The 22,524-nt window shown below is 41.5% G+C and overlaps 1 protein-coding gene across 2 annotated transcripts; it reads left to right on the forward strand.

Moving 5' to 3' along the window:
- The first annotated feature begins 4,685 nt into the window (after positions 1–4,685).
- LOC132831302 (serine/arginine-rich splicing factor 3-like) lies at positions 4,686–22,383 on the forward strand. 2 transcript variants are annotated; one of them, XM_060849355.1, is made up of 5 exons: positions 4,686–4,774; positions 6,308–6,523; positions 8,004–8,147; positions 16,339–16,431; positions 18,839–22,383. In XM_060849355.1, the coding sequence occupies exons 2-5, from the start codon at positions 6,315–6,317 to the stop codon at positions 18,864–18,866; spliced, it is 474 nt and encodes a 157-aa protein (XP_060705338.1). In that variant the 5' UTR covers positions 4,686–4,774; positions 6,308–6,314; the 3' UTR covers positions 18,867–22,383. The 2 variants fall into 2 exon arrangements, with proteins under 2 accessions (XP_060705338.1, XP_060705339.1); XM_060849356.1 differs by lacking the exons at positions 16,339–16,431; positions 18,839–22,383 and adding an exon at positions 12,918–13,729.
- The last annotated feature ends 141 nt before the right edge of the window (positions 22,384–22,524 follow it).

Consider the following 22,524-nt stretch of genomic DNA (forward strand, 5'->3'; position numbering starts at 1 on the left):
CCTCTATAAGTCCACCTGTCAACCTCCTATGCTCCAGTGGAAAAGAGTCCCACGCTACCCAACCTCTCCCATAACTCAAACCCTTCATTCCCAGCAACATCCTGGTAAATCTTTTCAGAACCCTCTCCAGTTTAATAATATCCTTCCCATAACAGAGTGACCAGAACTGGACACAGTACTCCAGAAGAGGTCTCACCAATGTCCTATACAAAATCCTGTCCAATCTTATCTCAAAACCCACCCAGTCCAGGCTTTATTTTGGTAAACTTTATTTGGACTGCTTCTAATACATTAAGATGCTTAAATACTAAGAGCAATGCTGTAGACTGTAGTCCTGGTGTGGTATCACCAAGGCTCTGTATAACATTAAATGTTTCTAACAATACGTGTCCCTCGTAATAAATGGTAATATTCCATTGTCTTACCTCATCACTTACTGTCTCAAAATATCAGCCTTTTACAATTCATGCTCTGGGACACCCAGATCCCCAGATAAATCTTTGAGCTCTGCAAGCTCTCACCATTCAGATATATTGCTTCCTTTTTACTCTTTCTGCCAAATTGCAGTAAGAGAGGCAGCTGAAAATGTGTTGCTGGAAAAGCACAGCAGGTCAGGCAGCATCCAAGGAGCAGGAGAATCCTGAAGAAGGGCTCATGCCCGAAACATCGATTCTCCTGCTCCATGGATGCTGCCTGACCTGCTGCGATTTTCCAGCAACACATTTTCAGCTCTGATCTCCAGCATCTTCAGTCCTCACTTTCTCCTAGTAAGAGAGGCAGGGCAGGTACAAACTACAGAGTTATGGGTCAGACTGGATTCCTTCTGGAATGAGCTAGCACAGACTAGAGGGGCTGTACTGCTTCCTTTATACTGTACTGCTCAACGCAAATACAAGCTGCTGCTGTTATTCTGTTTATGAATAGTGGATGGGAGAGTCCCTGCTTAACAAGATCTCAGTGAACGAGAGCAGTTAGTGTGGTATTGAGTAATGCCTTTGAATGGAGTCCTTGCGTGGTTGTGTTTCCAACTCTCTCCCTAGATAATTTAGAAGGAATATGTCGCAAAGAAATGGCTTTACTGGATCATTTGGCAATATAAATCTTGCCTAATACTGTTATTCCAAACACTGGCTTTAATTTGACCATTACTAGTTCACAGGAGCATGAGATCTGTAAGAATGATCATTGAGTTATCTATCTGATTCTGAATGATCACACTGGATTTCCCATTGGATTAGAGGGTGGTTGTAGTGATCGGGGTCAGGACTCATTGACTATGAGATCCTGGATTGGGGTTGTTAACCCTGGATAATTCAGGGAGCCCTGGCTGACAGAAATAAACATGAATGTCAGGGATTCTCCTCACTATAGGGACTGGCTCTGAGCTGTATGTGTAACTAAAGGGTGACTTGGTGATAGGATAGTGGCCTCTGTGCTGTTATTTCAGTGGTGAACAGGTTTCTCTGCGTCCTCTTCATTCATTAATCTTCAGGAAGATCAGGCCTTTCATTCATTAATCTTCAGGAAGATCAGGCCTTTCTAAAGAATCGAAGGTTTACATTACTGCAGTTTTAATGATGAAAATATCCTTAGGAAGAGGTGGTTGGGGAAAATTAAATTTGAACTAAAATTAAATTAAATTCTAAGACAGGAACTTGAGTACCCCTGACATTAACACAAACTTCGATAAGAAGACGATCAAACCTGAAGCTAATGAGAGAATTGGCACAATTTTAAATGTGACAGGTTATCATTCTGAGGTGAATAGGGAATTCTGGTTCCACACATGATTAGGATATGGACAAGCCCTGACATTTGAAATTCCTTTCTGTGACTTTCTTCCATGTAAAAACAGAAAGCACGAGAAAAAAAGAAATGACTGTTGCCCCTTTTAATACCTGGTGGTTTTACCCAGAGGACAGATTTGGAAACTTGTCATTATTTTAATTGTGTCTGATGCAGTGAAGAGCATTAGACCATTTACACGCATCATTCTAGACAGATCAAAGCACTTCCCATTAACAGTTCCAATAAGCCATTGCAGAAAGTAAAAAAAAACAAGCAGAGGAAAGCTCATTATCAAAAGAATAACTAATGAATATGGGAGGCAAAAAGATCAAAGGGTGCTCAGTGAGAATAATCTAATGGATAGGAGGCCAACTGCATTGTCCAAAGAGATCCTCTGATTTCATTTATGTTGCACATTCAGTCGAATGAAATGTCCCAGCCTGCTTCAGTTTTCCATTATGAAACAATGCCTGACACTGAATCAGAATAACCAAAGACCTGACTTAAAAGATTGGTTTTAAGATGTGTCTTAAAGGAGCAAAGCAAGATAGAATGGTGGAGAGGTACGGGGTGGGAATTTCAGGTCCAGATAACAGAAGCTGTGACTACTGAGTGCTACAGTGATAAAAATGGGAGCTGCTTAAGGGACCAGAATTGGAGGAGCACAGAGATCTCGGGGGGGGGGGTGCGGGGGTAGGTTGTGTGATTGGACATTACATAGTTATTTGGTAGCACAGAGTTTCAATGTTTTCATTGTGCACTCATCAGGACAAATACAAGAGTGTCAACTTTTTTAAAATCAAAATTATGTATCCTGTAGAAGACACTGATTGGTTGACAGGTCAATTCTTGGTGAACTAATGGCTACACCAACAACCAATTTAAGACCATCAGTCAAGTTCATAACACAGCTAATTTAAACGCTGGAAGCAACATGCATTTTTAAAAATATATTCACTTGTGGGATGTGGGCAATATGTCTGGTCAGTATTTACTGCCCATTCCTAATTACTCTTGAAAAGATGGTGGTGAGCTGCCTTCTTGAACCATTGCAGTCCACCTGCTGTGGGTTGGTCCACAATGCTATTCGGGAGGGAATTGCAATCATAAACAGGTACTTGTTCTCTGCAAACGAAAGGAATATTTTCAAATCTTGCAACTTTTTGAATTACCCAGGTGTTTAGGGAACCTGAATTCCCTGTTGCTTTATCAGGCAGAGTCAACTTGCCAATCAATCAGCATGTTTTTCTCATTTCTACAAATTGTTGCTTACGTTTAAAATTTAGTATTCTTGCATTTCTCCTGATGAGTACAAGATGAGAACCTTTGGCAAAAATATCCGTCTTTTTAGCCATATTGAAGTTCTTTATAGCTAAGTGACCTTAAGTTAAAGCTTTCAGGAGAGAGGAATTAATATGTGTTCACAATGGAACTTTGTATAAGATTTAATTTCTGATGAGAGAAAGATGATAGTGATGTAGTGGTATTCCACATGCCTGGACTAATCTAACGGTTCGTGTATGGAATGAACTTCCAGAGGAAGTGGCGGATGTGAGTACAGTTATAACATTTAAAAGACATTTGGATAAGTACATGAATAGGAAAGATTTGGAGATGCCGGTATTGGACTGGGGTGTACACAGTTAAAAATCACACAACACCAGGTTGTAGTCCAACAGGTTTAATTGGAAGCACACTAGTTTTCGGAGCGACACTCCTTCATCAGGTGATTGTGGAAGGTGATGAATAGGAAAGGTTTGGAGGGATATGGGCCAGGAACTGGCAGGTGGGATTAGTTGATTTTGTGACTATGGTTGGCATGAATTGGTTAGACCAAAGGGTCTGTTTCTGTGCTGTATAACTCTAATCCTCTGGGCCACAGGCTCAAATCCCACCACTATCAGAACAGCTTGTGGATTTTTTTATTAAATTAATTGACAGTTAGTTTCAGTCACAGTGAATGCAGTGATGCTGAGATGCCAGTGTTGCATTGGAATGGAAAAGGACTAACTGCCTGACGAAGGAGTAATGCTCTGAAAGCTTGTATCACTTGTACGGTGAATACAGTTAGTTTCTGGCTTTGGAAGGCTGCTTTGGACTAATTGGTGACAGCAAGAGTTACACAACTTGAGGTAGTAAAGGCACTATGTAAATGCAATACCACTAGCAGATGGGATTTAAATTCAAATAATACAATTTGGGATTTAAAGTAGGTCTCCTTGATAGAGACTATCAGCAATCATTGTAAAAACCTCAACTAATGTCCATTGTCAAAGAAAATCTGCCACCTTGGCCCAGTCTGACCTACATGTGACTCCAGACCAATAGCACTGTGGTTTGGCCCATAACTGCAGTGGCTTAGCAAGTCACTTGGCAGTTGAGGGCAATTAGGGATGGGCAACACACATTGACCTCCTCCTGGGATTCACAGTGAAATCCAAAATAGGTGGCTGAAAAGCAGTTTTAACTCCAGCCTGACGTTGGCGCTGCAGCCCCTCGGCACTAATGTTCCTCATGAGCAGCTCCCCTCTTGCAGCCACCTATCACCTCGTTAGCATAACTGTTACCACCGGACGCATTGGGCTGCCGGCGAAATCCCGCCTCCTCCCCAGTCACGCTGTCCTGAATGGTCAGACTGCGGCGGGTCCCGCGACAGACGCAGCGATGAATGGGTGAAGTGGCTGTTCCTCAAATATAGTCCCCGCCCTCCACGTGGTTTTGCGATCAACTATTGGCTTATTTGAAAGCTGGTCGAGCGTATGTCATGGGAACATATGTCAATCAGGAGGAGACGGGATATGATTGGTTAGAATCCCTGTCACACAAGCCATGTCGTCGAACGACCCGACCGATTGTGGGATCGGATTGGTTGGGGCCGCTGCCAATCAAATGGGGTGTGGGTCCGCCATTTTGTGGGAGCGAGCGGCGGGAGGAGGGCAGCGAGTGAGAAAGGAGTCAATGTGAAGAGGCGCAAAAGAGATAAAAGGTAAGCAGAGAGAGAGAGAGAGAGAGAGAGAAAAGTGTGGTCGGCGGATTTGGGGAGGAGGAGGGGGGGGGAACGCTGACAGAAAACCTGGGCCTTCAGTAGCGGACGAATGGTCCGCCCCCCACCCCCCCAACGCCGCCCCAACACCGCCCCCCACCATCGCCCCACCCCCCAAACACTCTTTCCCCCTGAACCCCCCAAAACTGCTCCCCCTGAACCCCCCAACACCGCCCCACCCCCCCAACACTGCCCCACCCCCACCCCTCCAAAACCACCCCACCCCCCCAAAACCACTCCCTCTCAACCCCCCAATTCCGCCCCACCCCCACCCCCCAACACTGCCCCACCCCTACCCCCCCCCAACACTGCCCCACCCCTACCCCCACCTCCCCAACACTGCCCAACACTGCCCCCTCTCCAACCCCCAACACTGCCCCCCTCTCCACACACCCAACCTGGCTCCCCTCCACCCCCCCAAGCACAGCCCCTCCCAGCCCCCCCCCCCCCCAACATGGCACCCCCCAACATCCTTTCCTCTCCCCCGCACCCAAGCATTTCCAACGTCCTGTACAGCCATAACGTGACATCCCAACTCCCATTTGCTTCATTGGTCAGAACACTGAATATGTGCCAGCCACAACCTTCACCCTGTTTGCTTATGACGCTACTTTCTAGGAACTTTGTTCTGTACCCCTAGGTGTTCCTGTTCAAGAAATATTGACAATCTCATTGTGCTCTGAACTAACTTTCACTGCTCGCTGCACCATCAAGTTTTGTGCAATTAGCAAACTTCCTAACTATGCTTCCTATGTGCACATCCAAATAGTTTACGTAAATGGGCCTAGCACTGATCTTTGTGGCTCCTCACTGTTCACAGTCTGAATAATTACCTTCTCTCTATTACTGTTGTGCCAATTTTCTATACAGTTACCCAGCTCTCCCTGGATCCCATGTGATGTAATCTTATTAGCCAGTTTACCATATGGAACTTTGCTAAAGACTTTGCTGTGTCTTCATCTGTATTCTTGGTCACATCTTCAAACAATTCAACCTAAATTTGATACGTGATTTCCAATTCTAAAAATCATGCTGACTATCCCTATTCAGTCCTTGCTTTTTCAAATGCTTGTAAGTCCTGTCTCAGAATTCACTCCGCAACTTAACCACCACTGACATCAGACTCACTAGTCTATAGTTCCCTGGCTTTTCCTTGTAGCCTTTCTTAAATATGGCACAACATTATGGCCAATTATTGCCCTCATTCTGAACTTTTTTTAAACTGGCACAAAAATGGGCTGATTCCTTTATGCCTGAATTACTTCAGTCTTTAAAGAAAATATTGAAAATCTTTGGTGAATATTCAACTGTATCGACTAGTTTATTTTACTTAAACTGATTTGTTGCAATGTGCTAAAATGTATCAGTGCTGTGGCACTTGAACAATGAAAGTCTTTATCATTGTAACATTGAGGATGTGTCTCCTGATATTGGATTTACTCTGTTCTTTGCTTCATAAAACATAATCTCTAATAGCTGAGCAATGATGCGTCGTGATTCGTGTCCACTGGACTGCAAGGTCTATGTGGGTGACCTTGGAACCAATGGAAACAAGACTGAGCTGGAGCGGTCCTTCAGTTATTATGGACCTCTGCGCAATGTGTGGGTTGCACGGAACCCACCCGGCTTTGCGTTTGTCGAATTTGAGGACCCCCGTGATGCAGCCGATGCTGTACGAGAATTGGATGGCAGGTATTGTGAATGTGTGCACGTGAAGGGGAAGGGACTTTGACACCAGTGCTTTTATGTGTACTTCCAAAAGTTTAAATACATAATTCTTGTTGGTCTATCATAGGGTCATAGATTCATACAGCATGGAAACAGAACCCTCAGTCCAATCAGTCCACGCTGACCATAATCCCAAACTACACTAGTCCCACTTGCCTGCACTTGTCCATATCCTTTCACAAATTTCTTATTAATGAACTTATCCAAACGTTTTTTAAATGTTGTAACTGTACCTGCATCCGCCACTTCCTCTAGAAGTTCATTCCACACATTAACCGCTCTGTGTAGATAAAAAAAAATTGCCCCTGTGACTTTATTAAATCTTTCTGCTCTCACTTTAAAAATATGCCCCCAGTCTTAAAGTCCCCACCATAGGGAGAAGACATCTTCCATTGACCTCATCTATACCCTTCATGATTTTATAAACCTCTGTAAGGTCACCACTTAACCTCCTATGCTCCAACCAGAAAGGTCCTACCTTATCCATCTCTCTTGGATTACTCAAATCCTCTATTCCTGGCAACAGGAAATCTCCTCTCCAGCTTATTAATACCATTCTTATGTGACAATCAGAACTGGACACAGTACTCCAGAAGAAGCCTCACTAACGTCCCTTACAGCCTCAAATGATGTCCCAACTCCTATACTCAAAAGGTCTGAGCAATGAAGTCAAGTGTGCTAAATGTCTTTTATCTGTGGTGTTAACCTATGAAACAAATTTCAAAGAATTATGTACCTGAACCCCCAGGTGTCTTTGTTCTGCAAAACTATCTGAGGCCCTACTTTGAATTGTATAAGTCCTGTCCTTGTTTGTTTTACCAAAATGCAATACCTCACATTTATCCAAATTAAACACCATTTGCAACTTCTCACCTCCTCCATTGTCCACTATACCACTCCAAATTATCGAATCTCTGGACAAAATCTAGTTAGGAGGTGGGAGCTGCAAAACAATAATGGGACGGCTAAGGTGGGAAAAGTCCTGAGCCTTTTGAGGGAATTACTTATATGTATGCATGTGCTTTTGAAACCTCCCTTGATCTTGTACTTTGTGCTTTGAAATTGCTGGTCACACACAGAATGGGCGAAGAGTATCCTATTCTGGAATATGATAGAAACCCTCTGGGCTGTGAGCAAAGGCTGTTGATGTATATCTCCCATAATCCTTCAGGTTCAAAGACAGTTTACTTCTGTTCATGCTTTAGTGTGATTGAGATTGAGGACAGGTAAATTGACTATGCTAAATTGCCCATTGCGTTACATGCATTAGTCAGAGGGAAATGGGTCTGGGTGAGTTACTCTTCGGCCGGTCAGTGTGGACTTGTTGGGCTGAAGGGCCTGTTTCCACACTGTAGGGAATCTAGTATCAACTGCACTAGAGAAATGAGAAACATTTTCCATTTTTGTGACTGCTTTGTGGCTAACGCTGGTCTCTCAATTGCAGAACATTGTGTGGCGTTCGTGTACGAGTGGAGCTGTCCTCTGGTGAGAGGAGGAAGCGCTATCGTGGGCCACCACCACCCTGGACCAGACGACCCCGTTATGATGAATATCGCTATCGCAGCCCACCACGTAGACGCTACTCGAGGTGAGAGTGGATCCACTGAGAATAGAACAAATTATGATTTCCTTTTACCCCATGTACTGTCCCTTCCTGTGAACATGTATGCAAGCTAGTTCAGGGATGGGCAGGAACTCCAATTTGAGGTGCAGAAACAGCACGCAGTTGCAGTTGGGCCTGCCATGGTGACTGAAATGATGAAATAGTTGTTTTCTGTACTTTGTTTCATCATGGTAACTGTGGCAGAACCACATAACTGCAGTGCTGAAAAAGAAGAGACCCCTGTACAATAATATTTTAGGGTCTGAAATTTTTGTTATATCCTGATAATTATACAGACACCCACGTATTAGCAATAGTATCTTTGAAGTCCTCTATTTTCTTGTATTGGATGAAGAGTGGTCAGTGACTATGCTGTAATCCTCAGTTTATGAATTTTATTTAACTAATGTGTTTTTGTTTTGACAATCTTGAAAGCCACTCTGCTTTATAAACAGTTATCCCCTTTCTCTATTGCTCATAGTGATGTGCTATTATTTTGCTTTAATGTCTAACAATCCTTGTTACAGCTGTTTTATAAGCTGCCTGAATCTACCTCAAATTTGACTTGGTACCCATTCGTCACTAACTGTAATTGTGTAGCTAGTTGAATACTGCAGAAAGAATCCAAAGTAGCTAACTTGAAAGAGAGAATTAATAACATGGAATAATCTGTTTAAAATGTCAGTAAATTTCATTATTACTTTGTTCACAATTGCATAGCAGAGAACTGTATTTTACCTTCAATTTTTGGGTCCCTGTGATTGGCCTTGGAAATCTTGAAGGAATCCTGGATGAAATTCTGTTGCTACCCTGACAAGCAATTCCTGGTAGAAAGAAGGTTACAGAAATATGTTATAGGAGATCTTGTCAAGGGGCTCAGACTCGGAGGAGGGTGTTGCCCATTTTAGTTGGAGTTGAGGTATTTTATCTCTCAGGTGATCACAAATGTTTGGAAATACCTATCCCAGACAACTGTACAGTTTGAACCATTTAGGATGTAGGTTTGCTCACTGAGCTGTAGGTTTGATATCCAAATGTTTCATTACCTGGTTAGGTAACATTATCAGTGGCGACCTCCAAGTGAAGCGAAGCTGTTGTCGCCTGCTTTCTATTTATATCTTTCTCCTGGATGTGGTTCCTGGGGTTTGTGGTGATGCCATTTCCTATTTGTTTCTGAGGGGTTGATAGATGGCATCTCGATCTGTGTGCTTGTTTATGGCGTTGTAGTTGGAGTGCCAGGCCTCTAGGAATTCTCTGGCATGTCTTTGCTTAGCCTGTCCCAGGATAGATGTGTTGTCCCAGTCAAAATGGTGGGTTTTTTCATCTGTGTGTCGGGCTATGAGGGAGAGGGGATCGTGTCTTTTTGTGGCTATCTGGTGTTCATGTATCCTGGTGGCTAACTTTCTAAGGCTAACTACTTTACCATATATCAAAGAAGTTTCAGAAATGACAGCCAGACTTCCAAGACCCTTCGGAATCCTAGTAGCACACAAACCCACCAACACTCTCAAACAAAAACTAACAAACTTAAAATACCCAGTACAACCCACGGACAAAACCAACGTCATCTATAAAATTCCATGCAACAAACACTACGTAGAACCAACAGGAAGAAAGTTAGCCACCAGGATACATGAACCCCAGCTAGCCACAAAAAGACACGACCCCCTCTCCCTCATAGCCCTACACACAGATGAAAAAAAAACCCACCATTTCGACTGGGACAACACATCTATCCTGAGACAGGCTTAGCAAAGACATGCCAGAGAATTCCTAGAGGCCTGGCACTCCAACCACCGCCATAACCAAGCACATAGATCTAGATGCCATCTATCAACCCCTCAGAAAACAAACAGGAAATGACATCATCACAAATCCCAGGAACCCCATGAAACGTCTGGATATCAAACCTACGGCTCAGCGAGCAAATCTACACCCTAAACCTCAACTGAGCTACAAACCTTCACAAACCTTGCGAAAGTTTGAACCATTGAATATATTCAGGGCTGAGATAGACAGACACTTTAACAAACTGAGGAATCAAGAGTTTTGTGGGAACAGACTGGAAAGTGGAGTTGAGGCCATTATCCAATCAGCTAGATCTTATTGAGCGATGGCGAAGGCTTGAGGGACCAAATGGTTTATTCCTGCACATATTTCTTATTAACTGCTGGGCTGAATTTTCAATTTTGAACACTCTTCATGAGTAATGCTCTCAGAACAATTTCAAGGCAACAAGTTTTCGGAATCATAAATCACAGTGGAAGTCAGTTACTTAGTTGCTATCCAAGCCTTGAGATGATATTGTTGGCTGGAAGTTGTCCTGTTGTGCTTTCTAATATATAGTGGTAATCTTCTCTTGCGCCAGCAATTACTGTTACTGCACTTTGTGTTATTGGCATAATGATGTGTGCCCAAGGGAATGACTCATTGATGCTCCCACTTCTGGTCCAGAGCAAATTGTATTTATCAGGCGGTACAACTCCTGGCATAGAATATACCTTGAGCAACTGCAGCTTATTCCAGTTTTATAATTTTGTGAAAGTAGTTTCATTTCTAGCAAGTTAATGAGGATTGCACCCACGAACTTACAAAGGAAAGGATCAGTTAGGATTCCCCTCCCTCCTTGATCAGTATTTAGTCATTCCCCTGCTGGAAAGTATGTGTTAATGTCACGGTGATGTCAAAGTCAGTCTAAGCTGCAATGTACTCCATTTTAAAACCTTCTGAAAAAACTCAAAAATCTCCATTTGTATCTGAAAATGTAGCAAATGACTGCTGCAGGCCATTAACACAATCAAAAATAAAAATGACCAGAGATGCACTAGGCATTTTAGTGCTGAAGATTGGTTTAGTCTTACTCAAGATGTCAACTTTATTCTGTACAAGAAAATTGCAAATTGTGCATTTAGAGCAGCACTGAGACAGAGCTGAGTAAATTATCCACCTTGCTACATACGTCCCAGACTAAAGCAGAGAAATCCAAGTTTCATTTAAGATGTTACATCTTCAATTGAAATGTGACATTTTCAGGTTCTGCTCACTTCAGTTATTTGCTCATATAATGGGTGTTATCCAGTAGCACCCTCTCAGGCATCTGACAGTGTTGTGCAGGAGGCCATAGTGAGGTTGTGGAATTGTGGATTCTTCTTGCTTCAGTCCAGAAAGAATTCCTGGGTGAGAATTACTTCTCGTGTTCCTCCAGTGACAGTTGATTTATATAAGACTGGAAGAGAGTCTGTTCTGGCGGTTTAGCTGCTTACTAATGTCTAGGATAGCAATGAGATGACTCTGAAATGTACTTCTGTGCTTAGCTGCTAAACAGAGAGCTCGAAGTTAAGAAATGGGGATGTTAAAAGGAAGTCTGACCCTAAAACTACAAGCTTTAAAGTTCAAGATGGTTTGCTACCTCTACTGTGTAATGCCATTTAAACTCTTAGATTTCTCTTGAACGTTTCTCCTTTGTCTATGATTGCAAGAGGGTAGCAAGTGAAGAGAAGGTCAAGTAACTGCATTCTGCAGTATGAGCTACTAAGATAATTGTATTTTCGGAGTATATCAAACTATAGTTGTCTTTTCATGTAAGGATAGAAAAAGAGTTTCAATGATGGGATTTTACTGTTAGTGTTCTAGGCTGAAATGTTATGTTAACGTGCATTCCCTTTACAAACTATCAGCTGAGTTGAGATTTGTGTACTTTTATTGGCTAGAAGGTTGTTCGTTATCAAAAGCAGAAAGTTATGCAGGTTTATCTATAATTGTGTAATTTATTATGCTTTTCTTCATACATTAAATATTTCGGAGTTTTCCAGTTGTTCTATGAAAAAATTATTTGTGAATTTTGGTCTCTTTACAACAATGTTGCTTTTTTGTTTAGTCAGAAGCCACAGTTCCACGCATTGTGTTTCTCAGAGGCCGTTCTCAAAATGCTGGCTGTAGGTATGCAGTCTGATGCTGCTTTGCACAATGCTCTCTGATATATTTGACCATGACATCCACCATGGTTGCAACAAATCCTGCTGCTATCAGTGAAGGTTGCTGAATTGCAAATGGGCACCAAACTCCCCTCTTCGTGTGAGGTACCTAAGGTCAACGGAGGGTTTGGTTCCCCCCCCAGCTGAGATCCATTGTTGTCAAGAATCAAACTTCGTACATTCTGGCTCACCTAGATTTTACAATAGAACCTGTTATCTTTCAAAGTTTTAATTTTTTCTTGAATCGAGAGCACGCTTCGCTGCTTCCAATGGTTTGAGAATGGTCTTTGAGAACTGCAAAGTATTGGCACTAACATTTTATTGCATTTATCAGTGTTAAATCAATGCTGAGTCAAACCAATTTCTGGAACACGGAATCTCGTTATTTCCAAACATGCTTGGTGGTGATCTGTTAGTAAATGTTATGATGATCCATTCACCAAATTGTTTATGGTCCTCTTACTTGGACCTCATTATACCTCAAATAATGCAGAGGAATGTGGTGTCCTGTAAGTGCAGGAAACACCTAAAGGTTGGGGGATAGGGAAGTTCGAAGCATCATCGGGACAGTCAAAAATAGACGAGTGTTTTGACTCAATGCTTAATATTGTGACAAAACCTAACAATTCGAATTTCTCTTTTTCTGGTTTTAAATCAATGTTGAATCATTGCATCTACTACTGACAATTGTATTTAAAAGTTGAATGAAATTCCATCTTAATTGGTTAGATAGTAACTGGTGTTTCTGTGCATTTTTGTTTTCTTTTGATGAAATGTGCAGTTGAAACCCACGCACTCACCCCCTACCCCCCTTTCAGAGAGCGTCCACTTCTCCAAGTCTGCATTAGCCAATCAACTGGTTGTGTCTACATCTGGGGGATCAGCGCGCCCCAATATAAGCAACGGCTCACACATCAAATGTCCAGCATTCACGTGTGTCTGTGAGTGTGTGCAACCGAATGACCAACCGCTCGACCAGCAAGTTTGGGTCCTTTTCTGCGTACCCCAGCACGCTGTTTAAACCAATCATCCCTTCTCTACTGTTTCTGCTGGCAGCCATAACGACCAAACAGCCAACGGGGGAAAATAAAATAACCATCTGAAATCCTCTCGATTCAACTGTGGGGTGTGTTTGACCGTCAGCCTTTGCAAACCCAAGGCCTGCATCGGCAGTAATCTGGTACCAACGCACTCTAAAAGGGGCTGCTTCGATTGGTCTCCATGCCAACGCACAGCAGATAAATTAATACCTTTTTTTATTTTTTTATTTCTACACTATACATCGTGCATGAATTCAGCTTTTCAGGGCCCCTTTTTTTACCTCCCCACACTACCATCGCCAAATGCCACGCCCTGCAGACGGCTGTTGATTTGCTATAATGTTGACTGTTCCAGTAAGTTTTATCTGCTTTTTATGTTTTGAATCAAGAATTCGATCTGTATTCTTCCCATTACAATGGTTCCATTTCTAACAGTTTTCAAATCCTTTCCCTTCTGGGATCATTCACAGCTGTGTCCAGGGGTTTGTAACATGGACTCAGATTTCTGCAATTTCTGGAGTATGAAGTAATTTGTTCTATGCTGAACTCTAACTGTTCCCTTGGAAATAAAAAAACAACAAAGATAAAATTCTGGAGAATGAACCAATTCTTGTGTAGGCTGTGCATCGATGCATTGAAGGCCTCCTCTTGGATGCTGATGGAGAGCCTGGCTGTCAGCTTCCATTTCCTTTTGATTTGATTTTCATTTTTGCCAGTAAGTCTGATTTGTGTTGTGGTGCCAGTTTAGAAGTGCCAAAATCACTGCTAAAGCCAAGCTAGAGGGTAATCCTGTGGGGCAGCCTAATAATTTTGGTGTTATCTCTTGGGTTATTTGCTGCCAATCGTCTCATTCCCTTTGAAATCAGGCAGCAGGCCTGTTGTAATTCTAAATTTGAATCTACAGTGTATCCAGCTATGGAGTGTTCGTCAATTGAGATTCTGTTCCAAATTTCCATCTCCTTCCTTTTTCCAACAAAGGAAATAAGCAAATGATTATGGGCAATTTTAGTTGTCCCAGTTTCCAGATAGCAAATGAAGGACCCCTGTTAGTTTACCTCTCCAGTTTCATGAAGATTCCTGATTTTCATACAGCATCAGCCTGAAGTGAGGAGCTGCTCATTTGAGCAGCTTTACATGTGTCTTGTCACTTGTTGGTACAGGTTGTTGTATCATTTCGGAAGCTCCTTTGGGAATTGTAACTGGGCCAGGATTAACACTATTCTGGCTGAGCAAAGAGTGTAAATGCCACTTTAGTTTGTATTTGTACCCATAGTCGGTATAAAGAGTTGACTTCCTCTGCCTGCATTTTGCACTTCCCTGATCTGCATGGTTAGATCCCACCTTCCATAAAACTATCCCAGCATCATGCAAAATCTTGAGATATGTTTTGGAAGTCTGCAGTGACTGTTGCCAATACATGGACCTCCAATGAGCAAGTAGCAGCTGCTTTTCAAAGGATCCTTTTAGTAATGGAGCAATCTATTGTAAACCAAATTGATCAGCCTAGCACTACTTCACAATCCAGACCTTGCAGATTGCAGTTGGCCTAACTTTAAAATGAGTCCTTAATTAGGAGGGTAGTGTGGGTCCAAGTCATGAATGTCTCTGACTTCTACCAAAACATTATTATTGACCTTGCAGGCACCCTGGCAGCATATTGACTACCAGGCTGTCTTAATCCAAACAAATTGGTTTACTTAAAGTTGCTTGATATTTTGTCATAATAAAAATGACCTAAGATTTAACATTTGGGGCTGAATCTGCATTTGGAAATGCCAAACTCTGTATATACAATCTAGCATTGGTCCTTGTAGAAAGGGGTCCCTGCTGCCAAGCCATATCAATTGAGTGTGTGTGGTGTAAATACTGCTTCTAGATGCCCATAGTCATGGTAAAATAAATTACCTTAATTACAAATTACCAGTTGACCACCTGATCCTGATACTTTTTGTTAAGAAACTAGAGAGGGTCTGGTGAAAGAGTCCTGAAGTTTTCACTGAATCAGATTTAACATTTGGGCACCGACATGGAAAATTGCTCAGTAAATTAGGTGGACCTGTAACTGCATTAATGCTCGTTTATCATCTGTCTGTTCTGTGCTCAAATACGGCAGAAAGTTAAAGCATGATTAATGATCACTTAAGTAGTCTGTTTAGCTCATTTTCACCATAAATTTTAACCATAAAGATAGGTAATGCCAAACTTGGCTTTTCAAAAGCCTGAAGATTGAGAAAAAGGAAAGGTTCCAGAAATTGCCCTACTGAGTTCCTGGTAACTAATAAATCAGAGTAGATAGTAGTGTTGTGAATATAGCAAGGAGAAACACTATGTGGGATTTTATTAATCACTTTATAGCTTCAGTAGTTAAGTGATCATTGTGCTAACATTGAAAAAACAACAAGGAGGGGCGCTGGTTGTGGAACTTCCTCTGCTCGCCCTTCTCTGCCTGACTCTGGTAGTGAAACACCCAAGGTCACAGTTCTGAGAACGGAAGACAGTAGAAGTGAGTTAGTAGATACAGGGATTTTTTTTGTGTGGAGGCAGGGTAGCTGAAGTGGTTAGTCGTCCATTGATTGTGCTGGGCATTGGACTGTGTTATAGGGATAACAACAGGGAGGGCAACCAGGCTTAACCTGCCTCATCCAAGAGAACAGTAACTCCACATTTTATGTGCCAATAAAATACCACTAAATAGTGGCGTTCACCTTAGTTGGAATAAGACTGCATTTTTAAAATGTTTAACCTGTCAACTTTCAAAATGGTTGCTGAAACATATTTAGCTAAGTGAGTAATTTTTATTAGATCTAAAATAATATGAACAAGTGAATTGGCTCTTTTCCTCAAATATTTTTAACACTGCTTTCAAAGGAAGTTAGAGTTCTTTCATTTGCATGTATTTGAACAAGCATATTCATTTTTAAAAATTCCTCTATTGCAGATATTTGGAGACTTACTCATAAAGTGCATTGACAGCATTTAGCCAGTTGGGGTGCTGAGACAATTTAGTTTGGGTTATTCCTTAAACAGTCATATTTTTCACTGAAGGGCTTTTCCCTCTACAAATTATAAGGCCCCTCCATGTTATTGTCCCAAAATAATGGGATTCTTGGCACTTGACAAGAGCTGGCCTTGTTTAATCTTGTACCGTATGCTCCGCAATAGGTCTCGATCCAGAGAGAATCGACGTCGTGAGCGATCTATTTCACGGGACAGAGAAAGGCGAGAGCCATCAAGATCTTTCTCTAGATCTCACAGGTTAGTAATTTTGTTGAATGTCTTAATGTAGATTCCTCCTTTGGATACTTATGGCAAAATACTCTCATGCAATGTTGAACCATGCAGATTTCAAGGCTCCTTTGATTTGATTTCTGGGTTGTGCTGTGTTGGAGTAGGAGTTGTATGGCAAAAAGATTAGCCTCTGTGCGTTTGATGCACAAGAGGAGGAGAAAAGAATATCAGTTTTTGCACTCCTCTTTATCACTTCAGTAGGCTGTAGTGGAACACCGGGTTGGTTCGATCAGTTGGTTGAATAGTTCAAGGGATGCCAACAGCGTAAGTTTAAGGGCTCTTCTCAAACTCTCAAGTTGCATGAGACGTGGTGACCCTCCGGTTAAATCACCATCCGTTGTCTTTCTGCTGAGAGTACCCCTATAGTCTGGTAAGACTGACAACTTTACCTATACTGGAATATGCTTGTACGTTGGAGCACCAGCTGTGACTCTTCCACATACTTGAAAAATTGGCAATTGGCCTGTGATGCTTTAGGGCTTCCAGAAAATGTGGATCTGGATCACCTCCATTATTCAGGCCTTTCAGGATTGGAGAGGGAAAGGCCAACAAAGAACCAAGTGAAGGGAGTTTAAAAGCATCCTTTTTTTTTCTAGCCCACATACGTGGGCTCTTTTTGTTTTTCTCTACAGTCAGTTGTACAGAAATTGAAGGATATTTGAATGATCCAAAAACCTTGCCATGAAATGTTCCAAATGCTTTCTTTCATGTGCTTTTCATATTTTTAAAAATTATTTTTCCTCTCGTACCATTTCCATTAATAGTATGGTGGTGATGGAGAAGGTGACATTAGTCTGAGCCCTCCACTTGGTCTCAAATATTGTGTTTAGGATAACCTCTAACTCTCCTTCACCTTGGTTTCAAACCTGCATATTAACTTGCAGCAAGTAGGGAAAATTTCTGTGTACAGGGCCCAGGCATACTGATTTTAACAACCCATTAGATGTCTGTCAGAATATTAGTGTGAATATCTCCCAGAGGCATTTGTCAACTTCAATGATCGCAAATGATATTTGAAAGAATTCAAAGTCATGTGAATTATAATTCATGCCACCCAGAAGCACTTTTATTTTTACTTAGCATGTGTGGTGAGTGACAAGCTTTGTATTTCTCAACACTTCTGTAAATGGCTAGACACAGGGACTAAATTAAGAGGGATTATGAGGTGGTTCATGCTGGGTTTGATCCTGTGGAAGGCTCAGCTTAATCTTGAGATTGCTCCTGACCACTTGTGTGCCTTAATTGTTGAGCAGTTGGCTGCTAATGTTGCAATGAGTAGCATGCCGAGGGGCTGTCACAACAAATCGATAAATGCATGGCAATGAAAAATGCGAACGGGGTCTTTAATTAAAACAAACTGATGAATGGTGGGGAAGACAAGGGAAATTAAGAGCGTTGCTCTGCAGCACAGTGTGAAAATTATAAGGAAACATTAACAATGTACTGTTTCTGCCAGCCAGTGTCACGTGGTAACAACCTGAGCACCTTCCAACTGAAGAGGTGGAATGTTGCAGAAGCAGGACGGATACCACTTTACATTTTAATCCTGGATTACGAGCATTGTTATCAGAAAATCGGTGTCTGTTTACCTAGCAGATCCTGAGAACTTGTCTATGCTGTTGTGTTGGTTAGGACATGTGAAGGCATGTAGTCTACCATTTTAACAGTCTCTGAGCTTTTAACTAACCCTGACTTGCTCACAAGTTGGTTGTATTTTTATCTGTCTAGCTCCTGAGCTTTGAAATTTTTCTTAAGCAGCTCTGCTGCACCTTCTTCATTAAGACATTTCTCGAACCTACTTTGTCTAGCCAAGCTTTTGTTTAACTAATAAGATGATTAATCACAATATTGGCATGGTGTTATATTTTGTTTTGTATTTTTGTAAAGAGTTTTGAGAATTTTACCATGTTAAAGTTGTGCTATAAGTGTGAGTTATAGTCCGAGTTTCTTACAGCATTGAACTTAAAATTGAGCTTCTGATGGCAGCATGACTGACAGATGCCGAAGTCTGCACAGTTGTTTCCCATTGATGATTACTGTATACCTAACATGCCAAACTACTGGTAACATGCAAGCCACTGCAATCCCATCTGTATGTCAGTCAGTGTCTAAACATCGACAGGCTGGCTTGCAATGTGTGCAGTTTTCTAATATAACAGAGCCTTTGTAAACATTCAGCTGCAAATTGAAGTGGGACCTTTGATTGCCCGATACCAGCTTAGGTGTGACACTTAGAATTCCAGTAATACTTCTAAAGTTGAAAATAAAATACTGCCCTTGGGTCAAGATATTGTTTGAAGCAAACTCTTGAACTCCGTTTTGTCTGTGTTTCCACCTTGTCACTGATTTTTATTTGTTTCTTCTCCCTCTCCAGTCGCTCCCGGTCCATAGAGCGGAAGTAGCATCTGTGGTGGAAACAGCCTCTTCTCCATTCCACCCTCTTGGCAGTGAAGAATACCTGGTCTTCTCCTTGTGGAATTCTGCAGTTGGTGAAGATTGAACGGCAGCTGGGAGAGGGGCAGGTTTCTTTGTGGGAGAGAGGGGGCTTAAGTTTGTTTTATTGAAAGATGAGCATTATTTAGCAGCGCTCAATTTTTGGGACTTCTTTTGTAAAACACAAAGACAAAAAAAAACTTGTGACTCAAAAGCTATGAAAAGTGCTACTGCTCACCAGAGGGGGGTTTCAGACCAGTGTACGAACAGTAGCAAAGCCTATATTCGTTCTAAGTAACTTGTTTCTTTTACATATCCAATAACCTCAGTAGCTTTTCACAGAATCCTTTTCAGTGTTTTTACTGCTTGTTACAGTGCAACGAAAGGCTGTTGGAACTGGAAGTAGGGTTTTTTTTTCCAGCAAGGTGGTGTACCCTCTTACTGTGACACAAGTCATACATTTGAACTACTTTTTCTTGAGGTCTGAGTTTGGATAAAGGAAGGCAGCTTTCAGTAGAGAGTAGCACTCGAAGAAAAGAACGTTGTGTTTGGGATGATGAAGCAAATGGTAGGACTGAGATTGGAAGATAAGATTTGCAGAAAGCTGACCTTTGTGCAAAAAATTGAACAATTTTCAGAACTCTTGAGGAATGATAAAGGGATCTTTTGATTGTGGAACTGGTCAGTGTTTGTCACCTTATGGGATCCAAGCTGCTTTTTCTGTTGCGATTTTCAGGGTGTATTATGCACTTCTAGTCCCTGTTAGTGTCTTTGCTTCTGATAATAGCTCTTGAGATCTGTGGAACTCCGTGTCCTGAGAGTTCCTACAGGCTTAGGGATTTCCCCTCTTTTTCAGTAGACATTGGCAGCAGCAGAAGAGCTTGGTAATTCCAAATCAAGGTAAAATCCTGTTCTTGTAAATCAAGCATCTGTAGTGACAGCCCAAAGAGGACTCCCAGGACCCTCCTGTCTGATAGCAAGCACTATTATCTATCTGCTCCAGCTTCTTTTAAATTCTATTTACTTGGCATTCCAGGTAAGGATTTCTTTGAAAGATAATTCATGATGTTAGGATGTGGATTTGATTGTGTGCTGAGCTGTTCAGCTGGAAGAGTCCAGGGACTTCACTTTGACTGCCACATCCTGTCAAAAAGTTGAGACGTGCTGCCACCAAGCCAGCGTTAATTTTTCTTGTGGCTTTCAAACCTGTAGGAGCTCTGTTGAAAACCTTCCATCTTCTGTTCCAACTATTGCTGATACTGTAGTGCATCAGTCACCACTTTTACCATTGCCTATAGTAACATTTTATTTCAGGAGTAGTTACTATGTATGAGCGTTTGACTGCAAGCATTCAGTCGGAGTTTGATTTGTGCTCCTATTACATCTCTATGCTGACTGCTTGAGCTCTTTTTGCTTGGACATAAGAAATGGTGAAAACGCAAACAGGAAATCAAATCTACCCAGCAGAAATCACATGATAACTATTGGCTTTTATCAGATTAGGGTACTGTATTGTTTTAGCAGGATGTTTCTCAGCTCATTCTTTCCTGGGTCAATTCCCTAAATCAAAGTTTAGAACACAGGCTAACATTTTTTCACTGTCTGGGTCGTCATGCTTGCTGTCTGGTGAAAACTTGCATAATGCAGCAGCCATGCAAAGTTCTTCCATTCAAAATTAGAGTTCTAAATATTTAAAATGCTAAGAACGAAGTAACTACTTATTTTAATACTTGTTACAAATATCCGGGCACATGCCACATGGGGTGAAGGCACATGGACTTAGTCTTGCTGCAGCAACTCACTTGTTGGTCATTGTTCTTTTGCTTTAAATAACCATTTACTTCTCCAGAAGAATGCAAATTTGAGTCCCCATTCCCCTACACCTGATGGAGCAAACATGACTGCTTCATGTGAAAATACTCATGGACCAAATCAACCAATATAAGAGAAGAGAATGTTTCTCCCTCTGCCCTCTAATACCTGTTCGTTTATGTTGTATATTTCCATTGAAGTTGGTAGAAAGGCATTGGTTAAGGGAATGGCAGCTATGCCAGTATTCCATGCATCATGCATAGCCCTCCAGTGATATTGCAAGGCTACAGTAAACTGCTGTTTCTCTAGACTTAACTCAAGCTGACAAGATTGAAGAATACCAGCAAGTACTGGATGAAATATTGTGCTCCTCATTAAGCGACCTGTACCTAGACATTAGGGCAGTGAACTCTGTCTACTGTTTCCTAAATAAGAGAAGCTGCTGAAGGGCAAATTAGCTGAGTGGTTCCGATGCAAACCTGACTAACCTTGACAGCAGTTAACAGCCTAACCTTAACCTGGGACAAGCTCTCTATCCAGTAATGTGACTAGGTCATTCCAGTTATTCCGTTAAGAGTTCTAATTCTGTTTCCAGAGCACCCTCTACCCCCAACTCTGAAGGTGTTCCTAAACATGATTTTTATGTCTTAATTGTTGTCACGTGAGTCTGTTGCTTTTGGGATCAATATTTTGATATTTCGCTGTTAGAAGCCAGGTCAGTAGCCTGTTTTTAAATGGCTGTTCTGAAGATGTACGCAAAGTCTGTCACTTTATTTGGGAGCTTGTGTAAACTGTTTTATCTCCAACATACATTGCCATTCACTGGCCCACAGGTGTCATTTATTAGTGGAAAAGCCACCAAAATCCATTCCTGATTTGGTTAGTTTTGGAATGCCACCCTAGAGAGGGGCAGCCCTAAGAAATGTTTAAATAATGGAGTGTAAAATAATTGTCTCTAAACCATCAATGTTATTTTTCATTGAACTAGAGCTGGGCACGTTTAGAAGAATAACGTTTCTGCAATAACTACTGTGGGCCAATTTTACATTAAAATCCTAATTAATTGGGAGCAGTTATGTTCACAGCTTTGTTCCCTTTTGTTTCCAAGTTTGTTTGTTTATCAGAGTAATGGATTTTTAGAACAAAAACTGTCTGCATGGTACTGGGCGTTTAGCTATTTTATAGCGTACTTGCTGCGACAGCCCTCATTAAAGAGAAGTTCCTGGAGCTGTTTATGTATTTGCAAACCCTATACCTTGTCACAACTTAACCTCACTCTATGAAAAGCTGTGTGAGAGACAAAATGTCCAGGTGCATATTTGCATGTGTTTATTTCCTTGCTGTTGGACAAGCTGTTCAGTTAATTTAGTTCTTGATTTTTTTTAAGACCCCAGAACCAGGTTAAGTTGTTGCATAAGTATTAGAATACATTATTGATGGCCCTTTATGTGTGACATGAGCTAAGAAAATGTTTTTGATGGTCTATCTTAGATTATTTCGTGGCACCAGCAAAGCATAGCAGAGTCCTTCTGATGTCACTAGACATCTGCAACCAAACTGTTGATACTGACTTTTTTTAAAGGCCTATTGATATGAGCTGGATTGATGTTTTGATATCAGTTTCCTTTTGTTCTGTGTTTGTCAGATTTCAACATAAAGATTATTACAATCCCACCTGTTGTCTTTGGTGCATTGTTTGTAGTCATTTATGAGCTGTCCCTGTTAAAATATTTTAATGACAAAACTGCACAAGAACACACACACACACACACACACCCCAGCAGCCCAATTCTACACACTGTCCAGTCCTCTGAT

Source organism: Hemiscyllium ocellatum, chromosome 33 (assembly GCF_020745735.1).
Source record: "Hemiscyllium ocellatum isolate sHemOce1 chromosome 33, sHemOce1.pat.X.cur, whole genome shotgun sequence".
Taxonomy (NCBI): domain Eukaryota; kingdom Metazoa; phylum Chordata; class Chondrichthyes; order Orectolobiformes; family Hemiscylliidae; genus Hemiscyllium; species Hemiscyllium ocellatum.